Source organism: Lissotriton vulgaris, chromosome 1_1 (assembly GCF_964263255.1).
Source record: "Lissotriton vulgaris chromosome 1_1, aLisVul1.2, whole genome shotgun sequence".
Taxonomy (NCBI): domain Eukaryota; kingdom Metazoa; phylum Chordata; class Amphibia; order Caudata; family Salamandridae; genus Lissotriton; species Lissotriton vulgaris.
The window spans coordinates 976,434,693-976,447,862 of record NC_141685.1 but is presented as its reverse complement, the minus strand read 5'-3'; the positions used below and the strand labels follow the sequence as shown (position 1 = coordinate 976,447,862).

At 41.5% G+C, this 13,170-nt stretch overlaps 1 protein-coding gene across 1 annotated transcript in view; it reads left to right on the top strand.

Annotated features, from left to right (window-relative positions):
* Positions 1 to 1,016: 1,016 nt before the first annotated feature.
* Positions 1,017 to 13,170, top strand: part of PET100 (PET100 cytochrome c oxidase chaperone) — a 53,206-nt gene continuing 41,052 nt past the window's right edge. Inside the window, exons 1-2 of the mRNA XM_086960318.1 lie at positions 1,017 to 1,103; positions 10,312 to 10,398. Coding sequence (XP_086816444.1) covers positions 1,077 to 1,103; positions 10,312 to 10,398 — 114 coding nt within the window. The 5' untranslated portion in view covers positions 1,017 to 1,076. The remainder of the gene's footprint in view (positions 1,104 to 10,311; positions 10,399 to 13,170) is intronic.

The following is a 13,170-nucleotide window of genomic DNA, read 5'->3' as shown; positions in this document are numbered from 1 at the left end:
ATAAGAGGTTTTCTTCTTATATTTACTGTTTAAAGTATGTACAGATAAGGGGGGGGGGGGGCAGCTGTGGGCTACTTTGCTAACTTTTGTCCCCGCCTGGATATTTAAATATTGGTCATGCCAGCCAGCAAGCAGAAAGCCATGTGGCAACCCAAAGACCTCGTGATGTATCAGTCTGCCTTACAGGAAGGGCTTCCATTAGTATGCACAAGGAATTATTACAAATCTGAAAAATAAACTAAACTATGCTGTTTGTCACATTCAATTTTTTCCTACTACATGCAGTATACACAGAAAAATACAGGGCAACAGATCCGATTTAGGGGGTCAGTCCCAATTTTTGGAGTAAAAAATGGCTTTATCTTTTCTCCCGCATGAAAATGGAGAGAATAAACACCCCTGCCGGTGCACCCGATTTTCTTTTAAATCTCCGTTTTTGCTTTCCAAATGTTAACATGGATACGTATTAATTCCTCATCTCGGCACGTGCATAACAGAGGATCGTACGTGTTTGCTTTGACTACAAATTGATGAAGACACGAAGTCAGCCAATCTAAGATAGTCGTTCATTTTCCATTATGATCCGGCTTCCTCACGACCAATGAAGTAATAAGTTACATAGGAGTCTATCGGCGAACGTTACGATGAAGGAAAATTAGTTGAGGAGCACGAGAAGAAAATGGAGTGAGCGTGGTCAAAATAAAAACGTTTTGTTTTAAGAACATTTAATCTAATGTAATGAAACACATATAAATAACTGAATCAGAAAGTCAATATAGTATTTACTGTGATTTATTTGGGCATGTACTTAAAAAAACACAAAACATATATAAATATATTTACAAATTGTTTTTGACATTTTTCATCAAAGTGAGAAAGATTTAGTCATAAATAAATACAACTGTTTATGAAAACTAATTGATAAATTAATATTTTACAATGATACACTGATATTTCGGCATACCTGACTCCATTCCAAGATGGTGGATAGATTAGTGTCCGCCGGAAAGTCGTCAAAGCAGTAGGAACTTTCTCACACTTCCTGTAGAGGTCCTAGCGCTGCCTGCTGCTGCAAGATGGGGGTTAGATTAGAGGTTTTCCGGGTGAGTTTGACAGAGGAATGCCGGCGAGTAGTACTGTACTGCAGACCCTAAAGATTTAGAGAACAGCTGTGGTGACAGCTTTTAATACCCATTAGGGCAGCACCAGATTTGTGCCCGTGTATTGGGTATATGAGCTGTAGCTACTTTAGAGGACACAACAGGAGCATATGGGCACACATCTCAAATTTTAGCTGAAACGTAAATGAGAATTTGTTCTAGCCACTACAACTGCGGCGTGTGCTTCAGCCCGCAGCACCAAGTGCCATATAAAATATACACTTTATGACCTCCTTGAAGGCAGTCGCAATGGGATTCAGGGTGCAGGACTGCCACCAGCTTGTCGGGCAGTCCCGTTTCCCACCAGGATGGCGATCGGACATAAGTCTGTCTGCCAACCTAAAAATCAGACCCTAAATGTGTGAATTAAACAGCCCAAATGTGTGAAATAAAACAACGTGGGGGACATGTCCTGGGAGTATGCCCTTGGTGTTTATTTATTCTATTTCACATGTTTTAAAGTTCTGACTATTAAGATCAGTAGATGGAGGCACATAGAAAGTAGGATTTGCCCAAGATCCATCACTTTGTTAAAATAGGGGATCTGAGACTGTAGCACACTGCTACTTGCTGCAAAGGATGTTCATTTGCTACCGTATTGCATTTTGATTAATATACCATGCGTTTGCGCACCTCTGCCATTCCAGTTCAATTAAATACATGTTAGGTGGGGCTTTTAAATGTATTCTAAATACTCCTGTTATTTCTAAAGAGGTAGGAGAGGAAATCGTCAAAAAATAATTTCCCAAGAGCACACAGTTTGGCAAAACGTTTGGCCGGGATTCAAAAACGTGCCTCCAGGTTCTCATTTCCAACAATTCCATTAGACCACAACTACGGTGGCAGTAATTTGCATGGCAAGGCCAAGGGATTGCATTTCCCAGGGAAATATTGTGCTGTGGGCCCTGCACAGCATTAGAACACAGTGTTTATTTCCAGCATAGTTAGGAGTAAGGGTAAAGCTATTTGATGTCAAGTATGCTAGTTCGATGGCTAACACCTACCCATTGGACCAGGTCCTGTAGCAGCAGGTGGTTACTGGGCAGTGTGTTTGTTAGATTCTGATATTTACCATTGGTGTTTCAAAGCTTAAAAATATTGTATTCCATTTGGCTTCCAAAACTGTTCATTTTCTGAACTTGTTTCTCAAGAGTTGCAATATTGAGCAGTCATGGCTTGCTCCAGGAGGTGGTAAAGGGATTACAACTCAAATACTGTATGAATAGGTATTTGCGGGACATATGCTTAATCTCTGGTAGAGTGATATCTTTTAAAATGGCACGATTTAGAGGAGATGTATTTAGAATGAACTAAAAAAAAGTGCTTTGTGACTCAGTTCCCCACACCCCAACAAATGTCATCTGATATCTTTGTGTGAGTAAAGTGTGGCTGCATGTCAAAGTGTGCTGCTAAGGGTTAATGGAAAGTTGGTCACCCTGATCCTAATATGTTTTAGTTGATCTAGGAAGTCCACAATCAGTTCCTATAACAGTATATTGTAAGTGAAGGACACGAGTGTGCTGGTGCTTGCATGCCAATCTTTGGTCAGAGAAAGATTTACACCAAATGACCAGACAAAGCCATATTTAATTTTTAGAGCCACAAATTGCTTTATTATACTGTTCTAATGCTTAATACTGACTTTGCGTCATTATAAGTTAATATAAAAATTAAAATCCTCCTATTTTTCCCTACATTTCACTTCTATGTGTGTCTAAAAACGAGCATTTTTACTTGTGAGCAGGAAGATGGGTTGGGGTCAGGAATATGGCATTGCATACATGTGCCAGAGTGTGTGAGTGGTGGCTTTCCTATTTGATTCAGTATGTGCTTGTGCAAGGTCTGTCATAAGTGCTATTCTTAAGAGAGGAGAACTGAGGTCATGTAATGTGTTCATTGCAGGGCTCAGCATGTGTATCTACAGGTCAAGGGAGTGACGCTGTGCTGCTTAGGGGATTGTGGTGCAGGACAAACAAGTATTGGTTCTGGTTTCTGGGTTGTGTGAGACACTATTCTTAAGGTTTTGGGAGACTGCAGAGAACTATTTCAACTCCAGCAAAAGGCATTCTGATGATCTATATAACTTGACAACATTCTCTAATTAAAATGAGTCCAGGTTTTGTAGGTTTCAAAAAGACTTTTTTGCAAACTTGTGACATCACTGAAAATTACGTCACATTAATAGTGGTGGGTGGAGTTTGATTCAGCAGAATTATGCTGAATTACAATAAAATTCCACCGCAGAATTCCGCAACAGGCGAGTGAGAATTTGGTGTTATTTTCAAAGTGTAAAATGTACCCTTTTGTCCAAAGATGGATGTTAAGTTGCATTTTGCGCTATGATAATAGTGCAGCCAAATACCATTCATCGCCCTTACATACTCTACAGTGATTAAACGTTAATCACTACAAACTATGTAGGGCAACAAGTGGCTAATAAAACTTGTATTACATTATATTATGAATACGTAAGGACGCTGAGTGGTATGCTGTGGTTTCTAAACTTTAACACCACTGCATATCACTCAGCATTCGCCCCTTAATATTCTGCAGTGATTAAAAGTTAATCACTACAGGTGCACAAGGGTGCCGATTGGTATGCAGTGTTCTCTCAAGTTTAGAAACCACTGGATCACTTAATTCCACCAGTGGAGTAGCATAATTTGAATTAGTCCATAATTCCCTGTTACAAGAATAAGACAGAATTACCAAAATTCCTGCAGTTCTGCCCTCGAAATTGAAACCTCTGCCTTGGCCTACGCATTACATTTGGCCTGGCAATGAGTTAATAGAAAATCACAAAGCATGAAACGGGATCCAAATCAGAGAAAATGATCTTGTGGCTTCTGGCCCAGATACAACCATGAGACATAATTTCCATGATAGAAATGAGTAAGATGTTATCACTGTGCACAGCTTTTAATTTGCTTGTACCTCGTTTAATGAGACATTTTGGAGAGAGTCACAAATGGTACATTGTCAACAGCATGCACAGAATAAGCAGAGATGATTGTGTAATCAATTCAGTTCAATGTTATTTGTTGCATTCGGTCAGCGACGGGCCTTTACTCACAAAATAAAAAGTTTGCAGCTGCAGAGCAAGTTTATTTAATAGGGGATGGTAATGCAGGCGTAAGAAAGGAATTGATCAGAGCAGAACGCAAACTTAGAATGTGCCATAATCAGAAAGGTGTACTTGGTAATAGTTGCAATCAGAGCAGAGTTGGCATTAAAAGTCCATCTGAGGCTTTCATGTGGGAATCATTTTTCAAAGAGTTTCGTCGGGTCGGCTTTTTTTCCGGATTTGATTAGAGCGAGATTTATAGAGCACGCCAATTTCCCGTAGGTGTAAAGGTGCTGTAGTCTCAATGTTACGATTCAGCCACAGCCAATTAACAAAAGTGCAGAAACACAAAGGGGGATTCCCTATAGCGTGGAAAGCCATGTCTTTAAGGCTTTTCTGAAGGGAGAGTGTAATTTAATATCAGACAGATGATTTGACAGCGAGTACCACCGCCTTGCTGCCGCGATCGAGAATGCTACCCCTCCCCATCTCTGGGCATTGTCACCAAGTTAAGGTGAGCTGAGTGAAGTTTGCTGTCCTTTTACATGTATTAGATCTTTGCGGCTTCCTTTAGGATTTCTTTGACTGCTCTGATGATTCTTCCACAACTCTCTGACTTCCACTTCTCGGCTTATGTGAGTTGCTGGTGTTTGGGAAAAATGGGGACTATATGTTTTAGATTGGGAGAAGAGAGGGTTTGGCATTGCATGCAGCTATTTAGTACCTAGCTTGAAGGTCCATTTCTGGTGTTACTAGCCTTGCAAGCATTTTTCGGCCACTTCACCTTTGTTGTATCCTTGTTCCTTAATGATGGCATTTTTTGTTGTCTCTCGTTCATCTAATGCTTTAGGAAGCAAGCCACTGTGGCTATGTTTTGGTTGATTGGTTCCCTTCAAGATATAGTGTCATCTCGTCATAGTTTCTGATGCTTGAGTCCTTTGAGGCTTTCCATAGAATCCTCTTCCGCAGGACCTTGTATCAAAAAAAGAAGTAGTAGAGATTCTTTATATTTCTCACAGTTGCCTCCATTTAGATTTGAGTCACTTTTGCCCGAGCAACATCTGCAATGCTGTTGGTCTAAGGCAGGGGTCCCCAAACCGGTCCTGGAGGGCCGGATCCATGCAAGATTTTTTGGATATCCCCATTGAGATACATGTAGTAATTTAAAAAATCTGGCATGGATCCGGCCCTCCAGTACCGATTTGGAGACCCCTGGTCTAAGATCTTACATCATGTCATACAGAAAGTGACTTGTCCTTGTTGTTTATGATCTCAGATATGTTTAGGTGTACATGGTTGGAGATGTCTTCTCAGGGTAGATGAAAAGTTCATGAACGCAGCAAATAGGCAGCCTTGCTTGTGTTAAGTGTACTTCTCCATTTGGTGTTGTTAAGGTGAAATCATAGTTCTCTGGTGAGAAGGGTCTTAAAAAATCTCCCTGGTAGGGCTTAGTAAGCTAATTGGCATCAGTCTATTCTTGTCGGTTGTGGATAATTATTTTGGTGAAGATCTTGCCTTCAGCATCAACAGTTCGGTCTGTAGGAAGTAGGACTCTCTGTACTTGTAATTACTTATATAGTGGGAGTATGACACTTGCGCCAGGAGATCGGAAATAACAGTTTAGATGCTCAATCAGTGAAAATTGTTCGAAATAGGGGAAGCCACTATATTTGGAGCTGTTTGAGCATTCATTTGGTATGAGATTAGGTCTGGTGCTTTTTTTGTCTTTCTGTCAATTACTTTATGGATTTGTTGCAACAAAAGCCAATACTGGGTTTCTTGAATATTGGAGTTGTCTGCCGGGAAGTTAGTCATTCGGGGCTCTTCCTTCAATTATTTGGGCTTTTGGCACTGATTGACTCCCCATCCTTTTATCATGTATAGTAGACTGTTGAAATCTTCCACTTTTTAGGTCTCGCTCTCGAGACCTATTGTCGTCGAGATGCCTCTCAAGGGAGACAGACCGGGGCACGCGCGGCGATTCTGGTCTGTGGACGCGCACGTCCAGCCCGGCGCCGTGCACATCTGTTGCTCCACATTCACACTCACGGAAGCACACACACACTCACGGAAGCACACACACACACACAGGCAGGCACACACGTACGCACACGCGCACACATGCACACACACGCAAGTTCGCTCCGGCACAGGCCCCCGCCGGGCCTCCCTCTCACCTGCTTCGATAGCCGCTCCTCACCGCTGCTGTCGGGGACAATCATTTTTCATACTACGATTCAATGTATTAAAATGCCGCTCGCTTTCACATTGCGTCATGACTTAATAAGAGACTCGGTCACGAGATTCGTCTGGTTTTTGCCTACTGACGCTGCTGGTAGTCACCTGACCCGAAGTCCTAACTGTGCTTCAACAACAAAATCAGCAGCCATGCGCAGACTGGAAACCAGGAAGCTGATGCTGGCAGAGCAGACAGTAGTAACGAACCAGCAGTCGGTAACCATATTTTAACTAAATTCTTAAGCAGTCTACGGAATTTCGGTTCCATTTTTAAAACGAGTTCAAAATGTAGATAATTAATAAGCGATTTACTTTAGAGAAAGAGTAACACACAAAAAGAAAAGGAGACACTCGTAGCTCAAATTAAATCTCCGCTTGAGTGAAAGAGCAGAAAATGCTCGATAATGACTTGCAACGATGTTCAGAAACCTCACTCTTTAGTACCCGATGATTTGATAAACACTATACAAAGCGTATTGCAAGATCATTGGAATTTCTTTTTTAATACAGAGAGATTTCAAACCTGCTACTATTTTGAAGTTCGAAAACAGGTCAATTTGAGTTAGCTTGGAGCAATAAGTTCTAGAATGAGTGTCCGTGCCTTTTACTATGGAACAGTGCAAGGTTTGCCTAAACTAGTTTAAAATAGTACAATGCAAAGATTATTTTTATATTATATTGGGCCAGATAATAGGATTTAGAAGCAGTACCAAATAGGGACACATTAATTTAAATATTACTTTAACACGACCCCTGATATTCGAAGGCATTATTGTTCTGAAGCTTGGGATGCGTGTCTGGCTGAAACCGTTGTTTCCATTACATATAATGAATTGGGCATACCATTGAGTGCCACCCATGTAATAGTATCTATCTGAAAGAATTTGACATGATTAGAGCTGTAAAAAATAAATCCTGTCCCAGGAGAATTAACTCCCCTTGTGTAAAATGTTACTGAAGACGTAGTGACCATCAAGTAAGTAGATGTGAAAGAGGAAAAATGTTTACTACAATCCTATTTACAATGAATATCCCACAACAATTTTGGTACTATCATAATTAAAATAACAGTAGTGTTGGGTATTTGATCACAGAATCCTCTTTGGCGGGTCAGCAGTATATACCATCTCTGATACCTTCCGATATGCTATAATTTATATTTGGACTAAATTCCTCCAAAAGCAGGGCTTTAGGTTGGTAGGGTCTCAGGGATACAGACCCTGCAGTGATAAAAAAAATTATTGTGAAATTGGTCCTTATTCCGCTCTATATTCCTTTACATTTTCCCTGTAAATTTATTGTTACTTTACACTTACAGGCAAAACGTTTTGGATTTCTGAACAGTGTACACACCTTTAAGGTAATTAATTTAAACGATATAGTCTCAGAATTCGAATTATTCACTAGGAAATCAACTTTTTCTCATTTACCTGATATTCAAAACAGGAGAGACCCTTTGGGGAGGCGTATAGGTCTATTTTGTTTTAGGTGCATGCCCGTTACTGTGTCATACATTTGGATGCAATAGCTGTAAGCTCAGAGAGGGACCAAAAAGCTGGTCATGTGGCATGCTATACTAAGCACAGGAATTTTTATTACGTGTTTTAAGCAGCATCTGTTCTCTTCTGCTGTGCTGATCTGCTGCTCTCTTCCACATACATCCTTCTGTAACCGCACACACACATACATACAACCACACACACAACCACACAAACACACACAACCGCACACAACCACACACACACACCACACACACACACACAAATATCACCCCACACACAAACACACATCACCCCACGCATCACCCCACGCATCACCCCACACTCAACCACACACAGAACCACACAACCACACCAAACCACACCCAACCACGCCAAACCACACCTACAACCACATACACAACAATACACACACCCAACCACACACCCGACCACACACACAACCACACACACAACCACACCCACAACCACACCCACACAACCTCACCCACACACAACCACACACACACAACCACACACACACTCTATCTATCTATCGCCCTCACTCTATCTATCTATCGCCCTCACTCTATCTATCTATCGCCCTCACTCTATCTATCTATCGCCCTCACTCTATCTATCTATCTATCGCCCTCACTCTATCTATCGCCCTCACTCTATCTATCTATCGCCCTCACTCTATCTATGTATCGCCCTCACTCTATCTATCTATCGCCCTAATTCTATCTATCTATCGCCCTCATTCTATCTATTTATCGCCCTCACGCTATCTATCGCCCTCACGCTATCTATCTATCGCCCTCACGCTATCTATCTTTCGCCCTCACGCTATCTATCTTTCGCCCTCACTCTATCTATCTTTCGCCCTCATTCTATCTATCTTTCGCCCTCACTCTATCTATCTATCTTTCGCCCTCACTTTATCTATCTTTCGCCCTCACTCTATCTATCTATCGCCCTCACTCTATCTATCTATCGCCCTCACTCTAGCTATCTTTCACCCTCCCTCTAGCTATCGCCCTCACTCTATCTATCTTTCGCCCTCCCTCTAGCTATCTTTCGCCCTCCCTCTAGCTATCTTTCGCCCTCCCTCTAGCTATCTATCGCCCTCACTCTATCTATCTATCTATCGCACCACCACAGCATCACTCAGGGGTACCACAGCATCACTCAGGGGCACCACAACATCACTATGCGCTACACAGCATCTCTGAACGCCACAGCATCACTCGTCGCCACCACAACATCACTCAGCGCCACCACAGTATCAATCTGTGCAACCATTCAACAATAACTGGTTCAAATATTTTCTCTCAATGTTTCAAGCTTTATTACAAATGTCACAAAAAGATGTTATTATTTCACTTCTGTTCTTGGATTTTCGTCACAATAAAATACACTGAACATAATCTTCACAAAAGTTATTTACAAAAGTTTAAGCTATTGCCATTATAAATTACAATAACTTTTATTTAATATTAATTATTTAAAAAAATTAAAAGCCATTGTTATTTGTAATATCAATACATCTAAGTCACGTAAATACAAAACATGTTGCATTACAAATGCTATAGGTGTCACATTTGCAAAAGATAAAAGTATTGGCATTGTAAATGACAAAGCTATTAATTTAGCTATTTTCAAAACCAACACATAAATAAAACATTTGTCATTTACAAGACCAATAGCTCAAACTTTCCTAATGCGAGACCTATTGCATTGCAAATGCTTGTTTGCAGTTTGCGGATGCTCTTGTGTAATCACAGTGTACTTGAGGTGTCTGTGACTCAGCCGTGATGCTATCACAGCTCACTGGCTAAAGAAACAATACATAACGGGGACAATTAGCCCTAATCTCACTAACACTGTGTTAGTTAGTAGCCACAGGAGTTGTGAAAAATGCGATGTGATCTACAAAGGTTATTGGTTGACTGTGATAAATCTGAAGCAATAGTGTTGCCTAAATAGCAGTAGCCTACAAAAAGTGATCTGGTAGCGTTTCGTAAGGCTAAGGATTTTTGCAGCTCTGTTGAGTCAATGTTTATTTGGGCCCAGGTGAGGGTCTCTTGCGGGTTAGGAGATAAAGTTGTGGGCAGTATGAGATTGGTTGTTTGAGGTTGTCTGTGGATTAACAAGGACAATGTTAGGAGCTGGGTGAATTTGTGCTGGGGGAAGTTCTTGAACTGTGTGAAGATCTGGAACTGTGTGAAGATCTGCTTGCACCGAGGTGTGCTTAGAGATCTGCAATGGAGCGGTACTTAAACCACCACTGGTTCCAAGTACTGTTTTCATGAATGTGGTGTAAGCATTGCAGATCAGCACACATTTCATGTTCTATTTTTTCTTGCAGATGATGCTCTATCTGTCGTTCCCAGTTACCATGTTCTGGATTTCCAACCAAGCTGAGTACTTTGAGGAGTACGTAGTGAAACGAAAGGCGAGTATCTGCCCACATGTTTAAGCTGTCTCAGTTAACTTTACTGAAAACATCATTGCTGCTATGCTACAAGCATTGCTGAGTGTTCTCAACATTTCATAGATTCCTACCAGTGTAAACAGTTGCAAAACCTGCATAGCTGGTTTATAACTCCAGCCAGTGGTGGCGTATTGCAGACTAGCATACAGAGACTGCAAATGGCTAATACTGCTCATTTTTAATAAATATTTGCCTAATAGTATATCTCCGCTTCTCAATGGCGCGCAGATATGTGCGGTCCTTGAAAGGTGCACTGGATGCATAAAATGAACAGTTCACTATACTATATAGGCTAGATATAACTTTATTCAAGAACTTGGCGCTAAGCAGCGGTGAGTATTAGTGGAGTAAATTGTCTTTCCGTCTGGTTTCACAGTCAACCAAACAGAAGCAGACAACCTTGAAAGGAGGTGATCTTGTAGGGAGATCAATTAATTCAAGAAAAAACCCGATATAATGCATTCATTTCTAAAGTGAGGTTGGCTGAACATCCTAACATTAACTTTAAGTAGAGCTGTCTCGTAAAGTGCCAGTTGGAAGGTTGTTTTACTGGTTTTTGCAGTTTTGTACTAGAGGAAAATACCATATCATGCACGAAAGGTTGAATCACGGGCAACATTTATAATAAGGATATATAGTAATAAAGAGGAACAAAACAGTAAGTAGTGTTTGTACAATGAATGCTTTTGGCATCAGTATGGTTTCTGTATTGCGGAGATAGTCGTTTGCCCATCCCATGAGAGCTGGTAAGCACCCCTACTAAAACTAAAAGCGCACGGGAGATAATTCGTACAAATAAATCACACTTATTATGAGTAAAAAAATTAAGCTCAAAGCAGAGAACGAAAACTTAGGGGTACATGTGTTTTATTTACATCTGATACTTAATAGAGCACTACATGCAGCTTTGAGGCTGATTCCGAGAACGCAGATCTATTTTATATTGGCACAGAAGCAGTGTTACAAGTTTGCCCGCTGATCTAAATTCAATGGCATGCATTGGTGGACTGCAGAAAGTAGTCCACACAAGAAAGATACAGAAATAGATATGGCTACAGGCTGTCATTATTGCATTTGTAGTGTTGTTAAAAAAGGCTACTTATTGTCTCTTTGAGCAAGGCCTGCTACAAGAACTTTGTCCTGGATGCCATAATAAACTTAAAAGGGCCTTCTCTGGTGGATGCTTCTATGTGCAGATTCCGCTCTTGAGTTTCCACCAGGAGCCAAACTAGATCCAAATAAGTTGAAATAGTTCTCCTGCACCAGCAAGAAATGCCAACTCATCTCGAATCTGGGGCCTCTCCTGGTGTGATGTCACTGGGCTGTACATGTGGTGCCACTTCGGCACTGTGACTTAAGTTCTGTTTTACTGCATTTTTCTGTTTTTGATGTGGACCTGGAGTTGCTCTCTGTTCCAAAATTATCCTGTATATTTTCTGCTGTGTAGGGCTTAGAGGCAAATCAACAGAAAAAGAGATCAAGCTGCCTTGGGTATCTTTCCTGCCGTTTCTGGGACTCTTCTTCGGGTCAACATGATGTCTGTGTGTCAAGTCTCGTACACGTCTTGGGGCCTTTGGGATGGATAGAAGACCGGGAAGGGTCTTACTACACATTTGGAGGCAACCATGAGCTCCAGCCTCTACATGAGTCACAATCGCAATATAGATAGTTTGATGTGGCCTTTTTCATGAGTAAGTACCATGTTTCAAGTTTAAGACTTACATTGCTGAGGACTCCTCTTCATGTGGATGTCCATCTCCCTTCAGGGACAGGGCTTTGGATCGGCGCAGACGCTGTCTGACCTCAACTTCTTCTTCAATATCCAGCTCTGCTGAACATGAGCCTGATGTTGGAGCCCTGCCCTGTTCCAGCTCAACGTTCTGTGCTGCCAACTCCACTATTGGCTTTTCTGACCATTGGGGCTGGCCCTCTTGAGGTGGTGACTTTCACCGAACCTCTTAACTATGTTCCACCCTACGCCACCTTCCTATGTTAGACCTTCAGATCCTCTGCATTGACAGCTGTTGTTTTGCCTTTTACTTTGGGGTTGTCATCGACTTCGTTCTCAGGACACAAGAGGAGCTCTTCTTTTGATACTTTAACGGTCCTGCACAAGACTGGTTTGGAAATTTTACAGCCCTAAAAGTAGAGGTGGATATAGATTCTCTGTGTTCTTGCTCGAACTCTCACGAAGTTCTCTGATTTGTGCCCTAGACACTACATAACCTCAGCACCTCTGGTGCAATGAGTCCAGATTGCCTCCTGTCAGCCCCATCTATCTTTTAACGAGGTGTTGAGCAAGGCGTTTGACGTCCTGGAATCGCCTCTACGCTTGGACACTTGGCAAAGATTAAAACTACCATTTTGAGCGAAATTATGTAGACTGTTTGCTGCATGTCAGAACCCTTATTGCCTTTTAATGAGGCATGATTGAACTCAGTCATTTTAGTTTAGAATAGATCAGTTTCTACCCAAGCCTTCCACTGTAAGGTGGCTTGCCGTCACTGACCCTCCTGGGCGACTTGCCATTTTTGTCTTCACTCACGGCTATGTAGGGCATAGGGCCATGGGTTCTCAGTTATACAGGTGTCTGTGCTGATCTTTCCCTACCGTCTTAAGCAGATTGGTAGTTTTTGTTGGCAGAACTGATGGAAAATTGTTTTGCTTTGGGAGTTTTGCTCTTAGGTGCTATAATACCACACGCCTTTTGGTGCATTACTTGCACACTCTCTA